Source organism: Lissotriton vulgaris, chromosome 8, assembly GCF_964263255.1.
Source record: "Lissotriton vulgaris chromosome 8, aLisVul1.2, whole genome shotgun sequence".
Classification (NCBI taxonomy): domain Eukaryota; kingdom Metazoa; phylum Chordata; class Amphibia; order Caudata; family Salamandridae; genus Lissotriton; species Lissotriton vulgaris.
Window position 1 is genome coordinate 487157310 of NC_141696.1, and position 13379 is coordinate 487170688.

At 46.8% G+C, this 13379-nt stretch overlaps 1 protein-coding gene across 1 annotated transcript in view; it reads right to left on the reverse strand.

The window, feature by feature from the left end:
- UXS1 (UDP-glucuronate decarboxylase 1) overlaps positions 1-13379 on the reverse strand; it is a 226566-nt gene that overhangs the window by 112721 nt on the left and 100466 nt on the right. The window contains exons 6-7 of the mRNA XM_086934303.1: positions 3939-4119; positions 2339-2443 (exon numbers count right to left, since the gene is read on the reverse strand). Coding sequence (XP_086790429.1) covers positions 2339-2443; positions 3939-4119 — 286 coding nt within the window. The remainder of the gene's footprint in view (positions 1-2338; positions 2444-3938; positions 4120-13379) is intronic.

The following is a 13379-nucleotide window of genomic DNA, read 5'->3' on the forward strand; positions in this document are numbered from 1 at the left end:
CTGTAATGGGTCTGTGAACATTTTCAGAAACACTCAACTACCACTGGTGAGGACAAAAAGGAGCACTGCAAACTGAAAAGGCTCCTGGCACACAATGATCAGGAGTTTGCGCCTGTGGGTCTGCATGGCAAGGACATGAAAATATATGTCCTGCATGTTCAACGTGACTATTCAGTCTCCTGAGTCTGGGCAGAGCATGAAAATCTTTAATTTGTCCTTACGCAGGAAGACGTTGAGATAGCCAAGATCTAAAGTAGGATGAGCCTCTGTCCTCCTTTGGAACAAGGAAGTAACTAGTGTAACACCCAATTCCTATTTGCAAGGCCGAGACCCTCTCTACGGCCCTTTTGGCTGAAAGGCGCTGTTACTTTTTGGTGCAAGACTCACATGTGATCCTCAGTCAGCCACCCTGAAGGTAGTGGAAGGTGCAGGGGGGCAGAGAGAAATGGAATGGAGAAGTCCCCATGTACCATTTGAAGGACCTACTAGTCTGAAGTAATAGCTTGCCACCCTTGGAGGAAATATCTGATCCTGCCTCTGACAGGATGGCTGTGTGTCAGCAAGGGCACAATAAAATGATTTCGCAGCAGTGGATGTTTGAGGGGTCGGGAACTGAGCGGCACGCTGTTCCTTATTCCCATGGACATGGCCATTGTGAGCCGCGGTCTCGCCACAAAAAGCCTCAAAGGCCTGGTGATCTGGCAGAAGAGTCTGGCACTGGTGATACTGAAAACCCTTACCATAGCGACAGGGAGGGTGAAATTGTTGGGGCATATGTCTGAGGGGCCAGACAGATGTAAAGACATGATATAGCCCCGATTTCTGTGAAATGCTCTAGGGCAGAAACAGTTTTTCTTCAAAAAGTTGAGAGCAATCAACCGGCATGTACATTAAGGATGTTTGGACAACACCGGAGAAGCCAGCAGACTTCATCCAGGCATGGCGCCGAAGCCCCATAATACCAGCCATTGATTAACCCAAGCAGTTAGTCATGTGCAAGTCACAAAGTTTTACAAATTTCGCTGAATGGTGGCCATCCTGGACAGCCCGAGTAAGGGATGTTCAAAGGTCATCTGGAACTGACTGTGAAACTTGTGCCACCGTGATCCAAAGAGCGTGAAAGAAGCAGCTTGAAAATACGCTCGCAAAGTGTCTCTATTCGATTTGACTCGCAATAGGGGGTGGGGGAAGAGGTGAGAAATGGTAGGGAAGGCGTTATAATCTTAGGGATTTACCTTACTGGTGGGCGCCTGCCCCACTAAGCTCTCTGGCATAGGATGCAGTGTAAGGAAGGTTCGGTCTCCTGGCGCTGGAGGTAAGTGACATACCTAATAAATGGAGGTCCTGAACATAGTGTTGCCCAAAGTGCCAAAGAGAGTATCTGTGAGGACCTCATTAAATTGGAATAGAGGTTATATAGGTGCTTCGCCAGGCTTGGGTACCTTACTCAGCACATTAGTCTTTACTTCCATGGTTGGGAGTTGTCGGTCCAGTACTTTCTGCTGCCCTTTCTATATCTACAGCAAAAAGAGGCGCTTTGCTCAGAAGTTTCTAGGTTTGGAAGTGTAACTATAACTTCATTTTAATTGTTGTTTTAAAGGAATTGCTACACTTTTATGAACAAAGGTAATTTGTTATGAGTAAACTTACATTTAACAAAGTATTTTCAGTCCATAAATGCCTATTTATTCCATGTCAGTGAAAATAAAAGTGATCTAACAAAACATATCTTGACTGTAGGAATAAAAAAAGACATCTATGCAGTTATTAGATTGCAAGGGCCGAATCCCTTGCCGTTACCATAGTATGGTAGAACTAAACGTGATTGCATTTTGTAATCCTGTATGCAAGAGCACATCTTCATAAAAAATCAAATGGACTAATTAATAAGATTTTAATTAACACAAGAGTAACCTCATTTGCTTTAGTTCTGGTTAAAAGCCTCTGTTCAGAACGTTTTCATGTGGAAAAAAAAACAGTGGCGTGAACAATACATACAGATCCAAAAAGAGTAATGTGCTTTTTAGTGTTATCGCAAGACAAAGACAAGGGCATCATCACACTTGTTCAGCAATCCCTTTCCCCCCACACAAAGTTCCTAAATTACGATCATACCCGCGCTATATAAAACTTTTAAAATAAATAAACATATCCTTCACTATACATGAACAAAGGTAAATAGTAAATTATGGCACACATAAATAATACACAATATACAGTCACATGTATTAACATTACAATCTTTCCAAGAACATGGTGTTCACCTCTGCACAATATACAAATAATTACTATCAAAACAAGCTTCAGAAAAAATGTTCCACACCAGAATCCAACTCACCCAACATGTTCAAAGTGCCAATAGTGTTGGTCTTCAATGTCTTGATAGGATTATACATGTAATTAGGAGGGGATGCTGGAGAAGCTAAATGATAAATTTGATCCACTGTGGGGGATAAACAATTACAATAAAGAAAAAATTAATGGTGCATCAATGCAAACTTTACATGTAATGCAGTCAAACTTTAAACTACTGAATTGCAAAAAAACTGGAATAACTAGGGGAAAACAGTTTGATAATAGAATCAGATGCGTTGCAACATATGAAGACTGAAAAACATCTGTTCAACAAAACCATGGTAATTTATCGAGAAAATGCTTGATGAATCAGACAAGAACACGAAGTAACTAAATGAGCAACCTTCATGAAAGGATCAGAAGGAGGCAAATCAAGAAATGGGAACAGAACTATCCAACTATTAAAACCTAATACACTTCAAGTAGCTCAATTTTTGACTAGACTGGAAATGTCTTCAGAAGCTGATGGACCACAGATTAGTGGGTTGTTTTAGAAAGAGAATACACTTTTACTAACATCTAACTTAAAGCAAGTCAATCACAGAACAATGGTACAAGGTTGGTAAAGAACAATACATGGGTATTCTAGTTAAACAAACACCTAATTTATCAGTCTGCTGTTGTTTGGTCACCAAGAGGCGAAACAGGAACATTTGGTTATGAATTGACGACGCTTCAAACTTTGAGTGGTCTAAAGTGGTATTGCAAGGTCATGTCAATTTTACTCAATGCTTGATCACTGAGATTTAACGAGAATTACCAAAGCCAATAGGTCTCACCTATGCAATTGCTATTGACTTTGGCAATGGGTTTTAGCCAGGTTATATACCAGTGTGGCTGGTGTTTAGCATGGCTAAAAGTTGGTGGATTGGGGGAGTGGGGTAGGTTGGGGTGGAGTGGGGTAGAAGGGAGTCGAGTAGAGTGCAGTGGGGTACATTGAGGTAGAGTGGAGTGCGGTAGATTGGGATAGATTGGAGTGAAGTGGGGTGGACTGGAGTGAGATAGAGTGTGGTAGATTGGAGTGGTGTAGACTGAAGTGGAGAAGAGTGGAGACTGGAGTGCAATAGATGGAGTGGTGTAGTGCAGAGTATGCATGGTGTGGTAGCGCACTGTGATTACAAAACAATTGCTGTGCAGCAAAGTCAACGGAAATGGCTTCAAAACTAGGCAGCTTCAAACCACATGAGATAAATAACACCCCTCACCGCCTGTCTTGCAACCAGAAAAAATACTAGCTTTATTATGTGTAGTTATTCTGTAAATCAACCTCTCTACAGGATCACCTCCCTGACAAGACAGTATTCTTCTGGCAGAGGAATTGATGTATTTTTTTTTAATACATCGAAGGGAATATGTGGAGGTAAAACATAACACTTGGAAATGTAAATGAAATTTGAATGTAGATTTAAAAAACTTAAAAACACTTGTCACCACTTCTGTTACACTTTGGTGAATGGGAAAAGAAATTGAAAAGTTCTCCACTGGCAGTTAAGAAGATAAAACGCTTCGTTTAACATTGGAAGCATTTAAAGATTACATAATTTTAAGAAAAAAAAAGACTTGCATCCAGTCTTACAACTGACCTTCAATGTAAAGTGGCTCTACGACGTCGTGGTTAATGAGTTCAAAGTTCTCATGGCCAATCCAATGTTCCACGTTTCTTTTCCTGCCCGTAAAGAAGTTGTCCACCACTGTGACTTCATGACCGTCCATCATAAGTTGGTCAGTAAGATGAGAACCCACAAACCCTGCTCCTCCAGTTATCTGCATTAGGACAGCATGCATGAAATATTTACACCACCACCATCGAAAGGTCCCCAAACAAAAATGCAGCTTGATCAATAAATTGGTTGCAATTTCAAATTTTAATAATTTCTTGGACACTAGAATGAGCTAGTTTTAAGTCTATATGACCACAAAAAAAACATAAGAATGCAGGAAGAGTCATCTGGCCAATTCTGGCAGTTTTATTGGAAATTAAATCTGCCATTTACCATCGCATACACCCAGTTTCTTACTCAGCAGACTAACTCACTCTCCCCAATAAGCTGGGCAAAGTAGGACTCATTCTGGCTCCTTTTGCATTCTTGCTGCACAAACACATTTATTCTGAAGCCGACTGATAATCAATGCTCTGATTGCAGCTAGATCACCAAGAACGATTCAGTGGATGACACATGAAAAATAAATCTTCTCTTATTTGTTAGTAGCGCAAGTCTTGAAACGTGTTGCAGTGGAAAACATTAGCAAGGCCAGAAGCAAATACAACTACTTGCAGAGTTTGTTCAAACAGTAATAGTAACAGTTTGTCAACATTAACCACTTTTAATTGTGTAAAAAGATGTGGTGATGTGATTGGATTCTTGATTAAGTTCTTGATTTCTAATTTATAGTCTATATTAATTATTATTAATTACTTCTAGTACATATCGAGTAAATCATTTATTCTCAGGAACAAAAGCGAACACAAATACAACTATCTGCTTGAAGTGAATCCTTCGTGGGGGATAGCTAGCTTTCCATTCGAGTTAGCATGTACAGCTTCAGAAATCCACAGACAACATTTAATAATTATCAGTATGTGAATCAGTAAGACAATTGAGTGCATATCCTAAACTTCGTGTGCTGGTTACAAATAACCCTTTCAAGGTCTTTCAGTGTGCATGCTGACAGAGCTCATCAAGTGAAACAAGTTTTTGAAAGACTTATACATTATAGCTATGACTCCAAAGGGACTGCTCCATGGTTCAGAACAAAAGTTATCAGCTAAACAAGACGTCCTTTGACCACACCACATTGTTTAAATTTAACTTGTGCTGTACAAATAGCAGCAAATATCAAGTTAAAAGACCTTGACCAAAAAAAAAAAAAAATCAACAGGCTGAAAATATATTGGAGGCAAGGAATGGGTGATAAAAATAATCTGTTTAAAGGACAGGCACCACATTCAGTACCTAATATGTACAAATAGAACCACCACTAAACTATAAACAAGGAGTACTTAGATAATATAATTTGTTCATCAGACTTTCAACAACACCAAGATGCCACTATATTTGCAAAAATGTATACATCAAAACAGTTTATCATATCAAAACGAAGCAAGGCACAGGTACTAAATAACAAATAACTTATCTTAGATAATTCTCTTTCTGGTGAATACTCTAAGTAACCGCAAATTCCTCACCAGGTGCCAGACTGGATAGGGAAATGTTTGGTCTTTGAATGCTCCCATCCGCCCCCTGGTGGAGCAATACGGCTGGCATGTACTCTGTAAAGCGGTGAACAACTGTTCCTATCAGTGAGTAGATTCCTAACTTGTAATATTTTTTAATTGTTAAAAAGAGGCCACATCATAGAACAGAAGGCGAGAGGGTAGTGAGGAATCTGTGATTAGATGTATTCCCAGAGAGTGTGTTATGGAAGGGAAGTTACTTGTTATTCCTATGGTTAGTCAAGGACCGGCACTCAATGTGATAATGCCGGGGTCGCAGCCTGGTGGCTCATACCTTCCGGTGGCTGCTTCTTGGCTGGAGAGTCCTCTTCTGCATAGTATTCCCTTTCTTTGTCCCATACAACCCACAATTCACATGGTGTTCTTTGTACGATCAATATAAAAGCTTAAAGACTTTTTGGGGTCCAGCTGTTGAAGACTCTACTCTTTTGAAGGGTGAGTATGGGAAAAAGAACATAAGCAGGATGATAGATTGCTCAACGTGGAAAGGAGTCCCACCATTAGGCAAGAAGGCTTTGAGTTCTGAACACCAGGGAAGATTCACCGACAATATTGAAACTCACACATGCGATAAGCTGAAGGAATCGTAATGAGTGAGACAGCCTTGAAAGTCAAGAGACGTAGTGAGCAGCTATGCGTCAAAGGGCATTCATATAGGAAACGTTAAGAACAAACTACGGTCCCACTGTGGTAACACAGATGGTTTAGGAGGAAACATGCTTGTCAAGCCTTTTCATAAACCTCATCACAACATGTGATTTAAGCAAGGCCTGTTGATACACCAAACGCAAAATGTCCAAAAAGGGCACCAAATAACCATTCATAGTGCCCTCTGCAAGACAGTGAGACAAAGAAACATTTTTTTTTAAATGACAGCTTAGATAGTAAAAGGTGAATCTTTTTTTTTGATAATCAACTTTGACATTTTTAAAACAACAAGGAAAATTCATTGGCGGCAGCTCAGCAACTAATAGGTACAATTGGAGAAAATCAGCAGCATTCATAAAAGGGTATAAATTAATCCAGTCCGACAGCGCATACATTTGGATTGAGCAAAAAACAAAGCAAATATCAATGTTCACGGTGGCAGCAAATTGAACCCTTTCCCCCAAATTTTAGAGAATTGTTCCGATGAACCCCTAGATTCGCAAAGGGCCTCCTCCTGGGGCCGCACCAGTCAACCCCTCTCCTCCAGCCCTTCACCGTGGGAGCGGAGTCTCGCAGCCAGTGACGTGTGATGTCCCGCTTAGCCACGGCCACTGCCGTCCCCAGCAGGCGCTTGTCCGATCTATTGCCATCTAGGCCATCAAATATCCCCAGGAGCATCCGAATTGGGTCATGGGGGACCTCCCAGCCCAGGGCTTGTGTTAACTCCCTCTCCACTCCCCTCCAAAACCTCCCCAGTCCTGGGCATGCCCACACCATGTGAAAGAAATCGACCGGGGAGCTGCCACATCTAGGGCAATCTGGGGAGGCTCTCAAGTGGGTTCGAAAGAGCCTCTCTGGGGCGAGGTAGGACGTGTGCAGGTAATATATCTGTACCAGCCGCAACTTGGAGGACGTGGTCAGGGTACGTAGGGCCATCAAGGCGTCCCTCCAGTCGGCCTCTTCCAGGGATCCCACCCACCCCTCCCACCGTGCACGCAAGTGGTCAAGGGATGCAGCTGGAGGTAGCGGAAGTGTTGGGCGTGGGGAAGGGCGCGACGCTGCTGTAGGTCGGCAAAGGCTCGAATATGGTCCCCCACCCATACGTCTCCTAGCACCGACACCCCAATGAGATCCTAACGTCGGAACCCGTTCAGGGACGCTACCTCTTGGAGCCAGTTCCAGTGCCAGAGTGGCGTATGGCGGGTAAGTGTGAGGTTCCCATCCCATGCGGCTTAGGGAAGTACGCCAGGCCAGCAAGACCGCTCTGGTAATGGGGGCCAAGGCTCGCGGAATCGAGCAGCCGTAGAGGAGGGCCTGTATCTGAGGGAAGTCCGCCCGCATACCAGTCGTGGATAACTATGAGTTTGGTGGCGAGATAGTAGAGGTAGAGAGGAGTCACCCCTAGGCCTCCGTCGTAGGGTGGGATGCGGCTGTGTGCAAACGAAATCCGTGGTCGCCTGCCGCCTCAGAGGAACCGGGATAGGGATCCATCCAGCTCCCGAAACCAGACACGGGGGAGTGGAATAGAGATGTTTTGTAGGGTATAAAGGAAACAGCCCCCACAGGCGGTCGTCAGGGCCAGGCGGGGGGGCCCAGGTGCAGGGAGCGCCCCCCCTCTTGCAGCAGGTCCATGACGTCGTGATCACCAATGGGCCGCAGGCGGGTGCCCAAGCGTCGCCCCAGGAGTGGCGTCAGTCTGAGGATTCCGGGCGGATCACCCCCAAGGCCTCCTCACATTCCGCCAGGCCCCCGAGGCACAGGGGCTCGCGGACCGGCCAAGGCTCACGCGGGACACATCGCAAGCCCCAAGGGGAGCCCGGCCGCCACCGCCGTCCGTCCGGTCCGTCAGGGTTGGAGTGCTACCAAGGGTCCGAGGGCGGGCAGCACCGGTCGCGGCACGGGGCCGCCGCGACCTTCACCAGGAGGCCGCCATCTTGATGGGCGCACGGCCCGGAGAGGCAGGGGCAGCAGCGGCGGTATCCGGCCTTCGTCAGGGACCTAAACGGCACCGGAGGACACAGCACAGGCAGGCAAGTGCAGGGGTAGCAGCGGAGGTGTAGGATAGTGACTCTTGGCGGTGGGTTTAGGACGGATGACGGATGGGGGTCCGGAGCACACTTAAAGTGCGACCGCCATCTTGATGTCCTTGGCCCAAAAGGTGAATCTTAAGCTTGTGATGACACACCAAGTCACAAACTTGTCCCATTGCCCAGCATAAATGAACTTTGTGGAAGAGTGTCTGGTGGTGAGAGTGAGACCCACTACTTCGAGCTGCACAAATGCAGTCAACTGCTGCCGCTCAATCTTCATGCCTGCTGGTGTAGATTGTGTATATTCCGGTGGAGGACCCAGTCCTATTGCTGAGACAGAAGATCCTCCCAAAGTGGCAGCCTGATCGGAGGATAGGTGCTCATTACCAGAATAGCTCCTAGGACCACACTCTCCTCGCACATTTCATAGCCAGTAGAATGACTTGGGGCCCGTGGTTCCTGATCTTTTTCAGAACTCTGGACACCTACAGGAGCACAGAGCTTCATTTAAGCCACATTTAATCTTCTAGTGAGTATTCTCACAGAAACTCCAATTAGCAAAATTCGACACTGTGTTTGACAGTGGTGAAAAGATCTAGCTATGGTTCTGCCGAAGACCTCATGTGCCATCTTGGGTATGTAATCACCATTCATGGTCTGCCAGACACCATCTGGTGTGCTCGTCTGTTTTGGATTTCAAGGACCAAGCCAGATTCGTGATAAGATTGATACTCTGATGCTCCAAACAAGTCCTGAAGCTAGAACCTCCTGCCCTGGGTTCAGAACCCCACTCCACTCGATTTGTTGCAAAACCACATGGTGGGGCGTTGTCCATGAAAACCTGTATCTTCCTCCCTTTGATGGATGTTAGGGAGGCCTTCTCGAATGATCAAACAGCTCACAACTCCACCAAGTTGATATGGAGTAGGGCTTCCATCAGAGACCACTAACCTCTGATCTCCATCTTGCCAGATGACCTAGCCAATCCAGCAGTAAGTCGTCTGGCATCATTAATTTTTTACAGACGCTTAAGGCTGCTCCCGAGCGGTCGCTCCTTTTAAAATCTAAAACTTTTAAAAATTTCAATATTGCTACTGCTGTATAGAATTTCCCTTTGTGTCCGACCCCCCCCCCCCCCTCGAAACAGATTAGCATACCTTATGGGCTGATATTATTTAGAAGTCACGCTAGCACCTTTATTATTGTTCCTCGCTTCCCAGGGGGGCTTGGCCGTCCTCGAGGCTAAGCTTATCGGGTCCCGGGTTGCTGCAGTTGGCGGCCATCTTGGGTTGGGCGCGATTGGACGAGCGCTCTAGTCGCTCTATTTAAACGGTTAGGCATGCCTCCGCGCAGCGGACGCGGGCAGCGGACGCGCCGGACCTGCGCCGGAGTCGCGCCTGAGTCCAGCCCGTCAGCGCCCGTCCGCGCTCAGCCGGGCTCAGGGCATGGCAATCTGCTCCTTCCTGTACAACACATGGGTCCTAGGATTAGGTACACTAGGAATGATCTGATGTCACTACGTGCCCCGAGATGTTTGGGTTGTAACTACCGATGGGAAGAGGGTACCCCCTATTTGAACTGTGCTCTCTGTGGTGTGGCCCGTGTAACCAGGGACCAAACACTGTTATCTATGGCGCTGCTTAACTGTAGGTCCATACCCTGTCATGCCACTGAAATCCATTCTTTGATCATTGACCATAAGCTGGATGTGTTGTTTCTTACAGAAACTTGGTTAACCTCTAGCTCTGGTCCGGATATTGTAAAAGCCCTCCCATCTGGATACCTCATATTTCATCAGGACAGGCCAGATGGAAGCGGGGGAGGGGTAGCCATCCTATATAGAGACAATTTCATGTGCAAGGCTGTGGATTGCGGCATTAATAATTCAGAAAGCTGCCAATTCGTGTTGCGACTATCCCCCACTTTCTCTATATCAGGCCTCCTTTACCGGCCTCCTGCTACCATGGGTAACTTTGTAGACTCTCTTATCGAAGCAGTCATACCTTTAGCCGCGGCATCATCTAATTTTTTAGTTATTGGAGACCTTAACGTGCACTTTGATGACCCTCATGATAGATGGGCGAAAGACTTACAAGGCATGTTGGGTGCACTTGACCTTCACCTTGTTAACGTCGGCGCCACCCATGAGAGAGGCCATCAGCTGGATGTTATTTTTGCGAATTCAAAAAATTTGCTTGCCCTACATCCCTTCGCTCTTCCCTGGACTGACCACCATATGGTTCCTTTCAATTGGCAGTGGGTGAAAGGGAGAGACCCGGTACCTCAACGGCATACTGTGGAACGTATCTGGTCGAGGCTGCCAGTGGGAAGTTGGGCAGCCGAGTTAGCAAGAACCTGTCCTCCCCCTGCTACTGACCCCACTATGGCGGATCAGCAGGTGGGTAATTGGATCACTAACACCCTGGATTCCCTGATCCCGAAAAAGAGGAGGCCTCTCAGAGAAAGAAGAGTTGGCTCTGCCCCTTGGTATACGCCCGAACTTAGGGTTCTTAGAACGTCATGCAAAAGATTAGAACGCGCTTGGAGAAGAGAGCGGACCGACGAAAATCGGAATGATTACAAGGCAGGGATGAGGAAGTACAAGGTGGCTTTGAAGGAGGCTAAAAAGAACTTTTTTAGTGTTCGGATCGAGAAGGCAAGCAATTCCCCAGGGGAATCTTTTAAGATCTTTAAAGAGCTGTTGAAGGCCCCGGTTCCCCCAGTTGTCCATGACAACCCGCAGGAGAAATGTGAGGAGCTCGCCAACTTCTTTCATTTGAAAATCGAAAAGATTCTGTCCTCACTGCCAGCGTTGTTGCAGAGCGTGGAAATGGACACCAGCTCAACAATAATTCCCGCTGAGCTGCTATCGTTCGGCCCCTTCTCAGAGGAGGAGGTCGAAAAGGTCCTGAAAAAGATGAAGAGTGGGTCTCCTAGTGACCCGGCGCCTATGAAATCCCTCAAACAGGTGGCAAATGTTCTTTCCACTCCGCTTGCGGATCTTATTAATCTTTCGCTTGCACAAGGAATAGTGCCTCAAAGGTGGAAATCCGCTGTTGTCAAAGCACTTTTGAAGAAACCGGGATTAGATCCGTCTAATTTGGCCAATTTTAGGCCCATTTCACTCCTGCCCGGTTTTTCTAAAGTCGCAGAGAAGCTGGTCAATTACCAACTTTCTCGCCATCTTGAAGACCACCATTTGCTAGGGGACTCCCAGACGGGTTTTCGCCCTGGTCAGGGGACAGATACAGCCTTACTGGCAGTGGTGGAGGAAGCAAGGAGCATTCTCGATTCAGGGGGGTCAGTGGCAGTGATCCTCTTGGACTTGAGTGCGGCCTTTGACACCGTTAACCATCAGGTGCTCCTCCAACGGCTGACAGAGGTGGGTGTTAAAGGGACGGCCCTCAAATGGTTGAAATCCTTCCTCTCAGACCGGTCCTATCAAGTCTGGGAAGGGGGAGAACAGTCCACCTTGTTCCCTCTTCAATGTGGAGTCCCGCAGGGCTCATCTTTGAGCCCTACCTTATTTAACACCTATATGGCTCCCCTTGAAAGAGTGGTCTCCCCTTCAGGAGTGAAGATCATCAGCTACGCTGATGATACGCAGCTGGTTGTGGGCCTCACCCAGCTGGAAGAACAACCCGAAGTCCTTCATGACTGTCTCTCCAATGTTCATCGTTGGATGTCTCAGTCTGCGCTGAAGCTCAACGGTGACAAGACTGAGCTGATGGTGCTGGGCAAGGCCTGTCCCTCTCTCATCACCAGTTGCTGGCCGCGGTCCCTGGGTGATCCACCATCCCCCAAGAAGGAAATCAAGAGCTTGGGGGTTTGGTTGGAGGAGGATCTATCCTTCAGGACCCATGCTAGGAAAACCGCGGGGGTATGCTTTGGCTTGCTGCGATCCGCTCGCAAAGTGTTACCTCTGCTCCCTAACTCTTCCAGGAAGCTTTTGATTCGCGGCCTAATTTTGTCGCGGCTCGACTTCGGGAACGCACTATTTTTGGGCGCCCCAGAAGCAACTTTCAAAACCCTTCAGCAGGTGCAGAATGCAGCAGCGAGGGTGTTAATGGATGTGCCGCGTAGACAATCAGCTGCCCCCGCCCTGAAAGCGCTCCACTGGCTCCCTGTTAAGGAGCGGGTGAAATTTAAGGCGCTATGTACGGCCCATAAAATCTTGTACGGCAGGGGCCCTTCTATTCTGTCTTCTATGGCACGCCCCTACAAGCCCACACGCCCACTGCGCTCGGATCAAAGACATCTGATACAGACCACAAGAGTAAAAAGAGCTCGCTCTGGGGGCCGACGCTTCTCGGTGCAAGTAGCGTCACACTGGAATTCCTTGCCCCTTAAGATCCGTGCTGAGCCCAATATCCTGCACTTCAGGAAACTACTTAAAACACACTTATTTCCAGTGTAGGATTGAGGAATAGCCTTTCGTGTCTGTGTTCACAGCGCCGGGATGCCCCTGGGTAACTGCGCGCGTTACAAATTTTATATAAATAAATAAAAATAAAAAATGGTCAGCTCTGAACAGGGAAGGGAGAGTGGCCAGCCACTGGTCCAATTGCAGTCAATTAGTCATTACTACAGATAGCTCACAATCTCCTTGGAAAGTTGGATGGTAACCATTAAGTGTACATGTCAAGTCAAGTCAAGTCATTTATATAGCGCACTACATACCCAGAGGGTCTCAAGGCGCTTGAGGAAGGGTGGGGAATTACTTGTCGAATATCCAGGTTTTAAGCTGCTTTCTGAAGGCTAGGTGGTTTTGAGTAAGGCGGAGGTGAATGGGAAGGGAGTCCCAGGTTTTAGCCGCTAAGTAGGAGAAGGATCTTCCCCCCCATGGTGGTTTTGTTGATGCGTGGAACAGCAGCGAGGGCTTGGTGGGAAGAACGTAACTGGCGGGAGGGGGTGTAGAAGGATAGTCGCGTGTTGAGGGATTCGGGTCCAAGTTCGTAGAGTGCTTTGTGTGCGTGGGTGAGGAGGCGGAACGTTATCCTCTTATTGACAGGGAGCCAGTGGAGGTCTTTCAGGTGACCGGAAATGTGGTCTTTACGCGGGATGTCTAGTATGAGTCTGGCTGAGGCGTTTTGGATGCGTTGGAGTTTTTT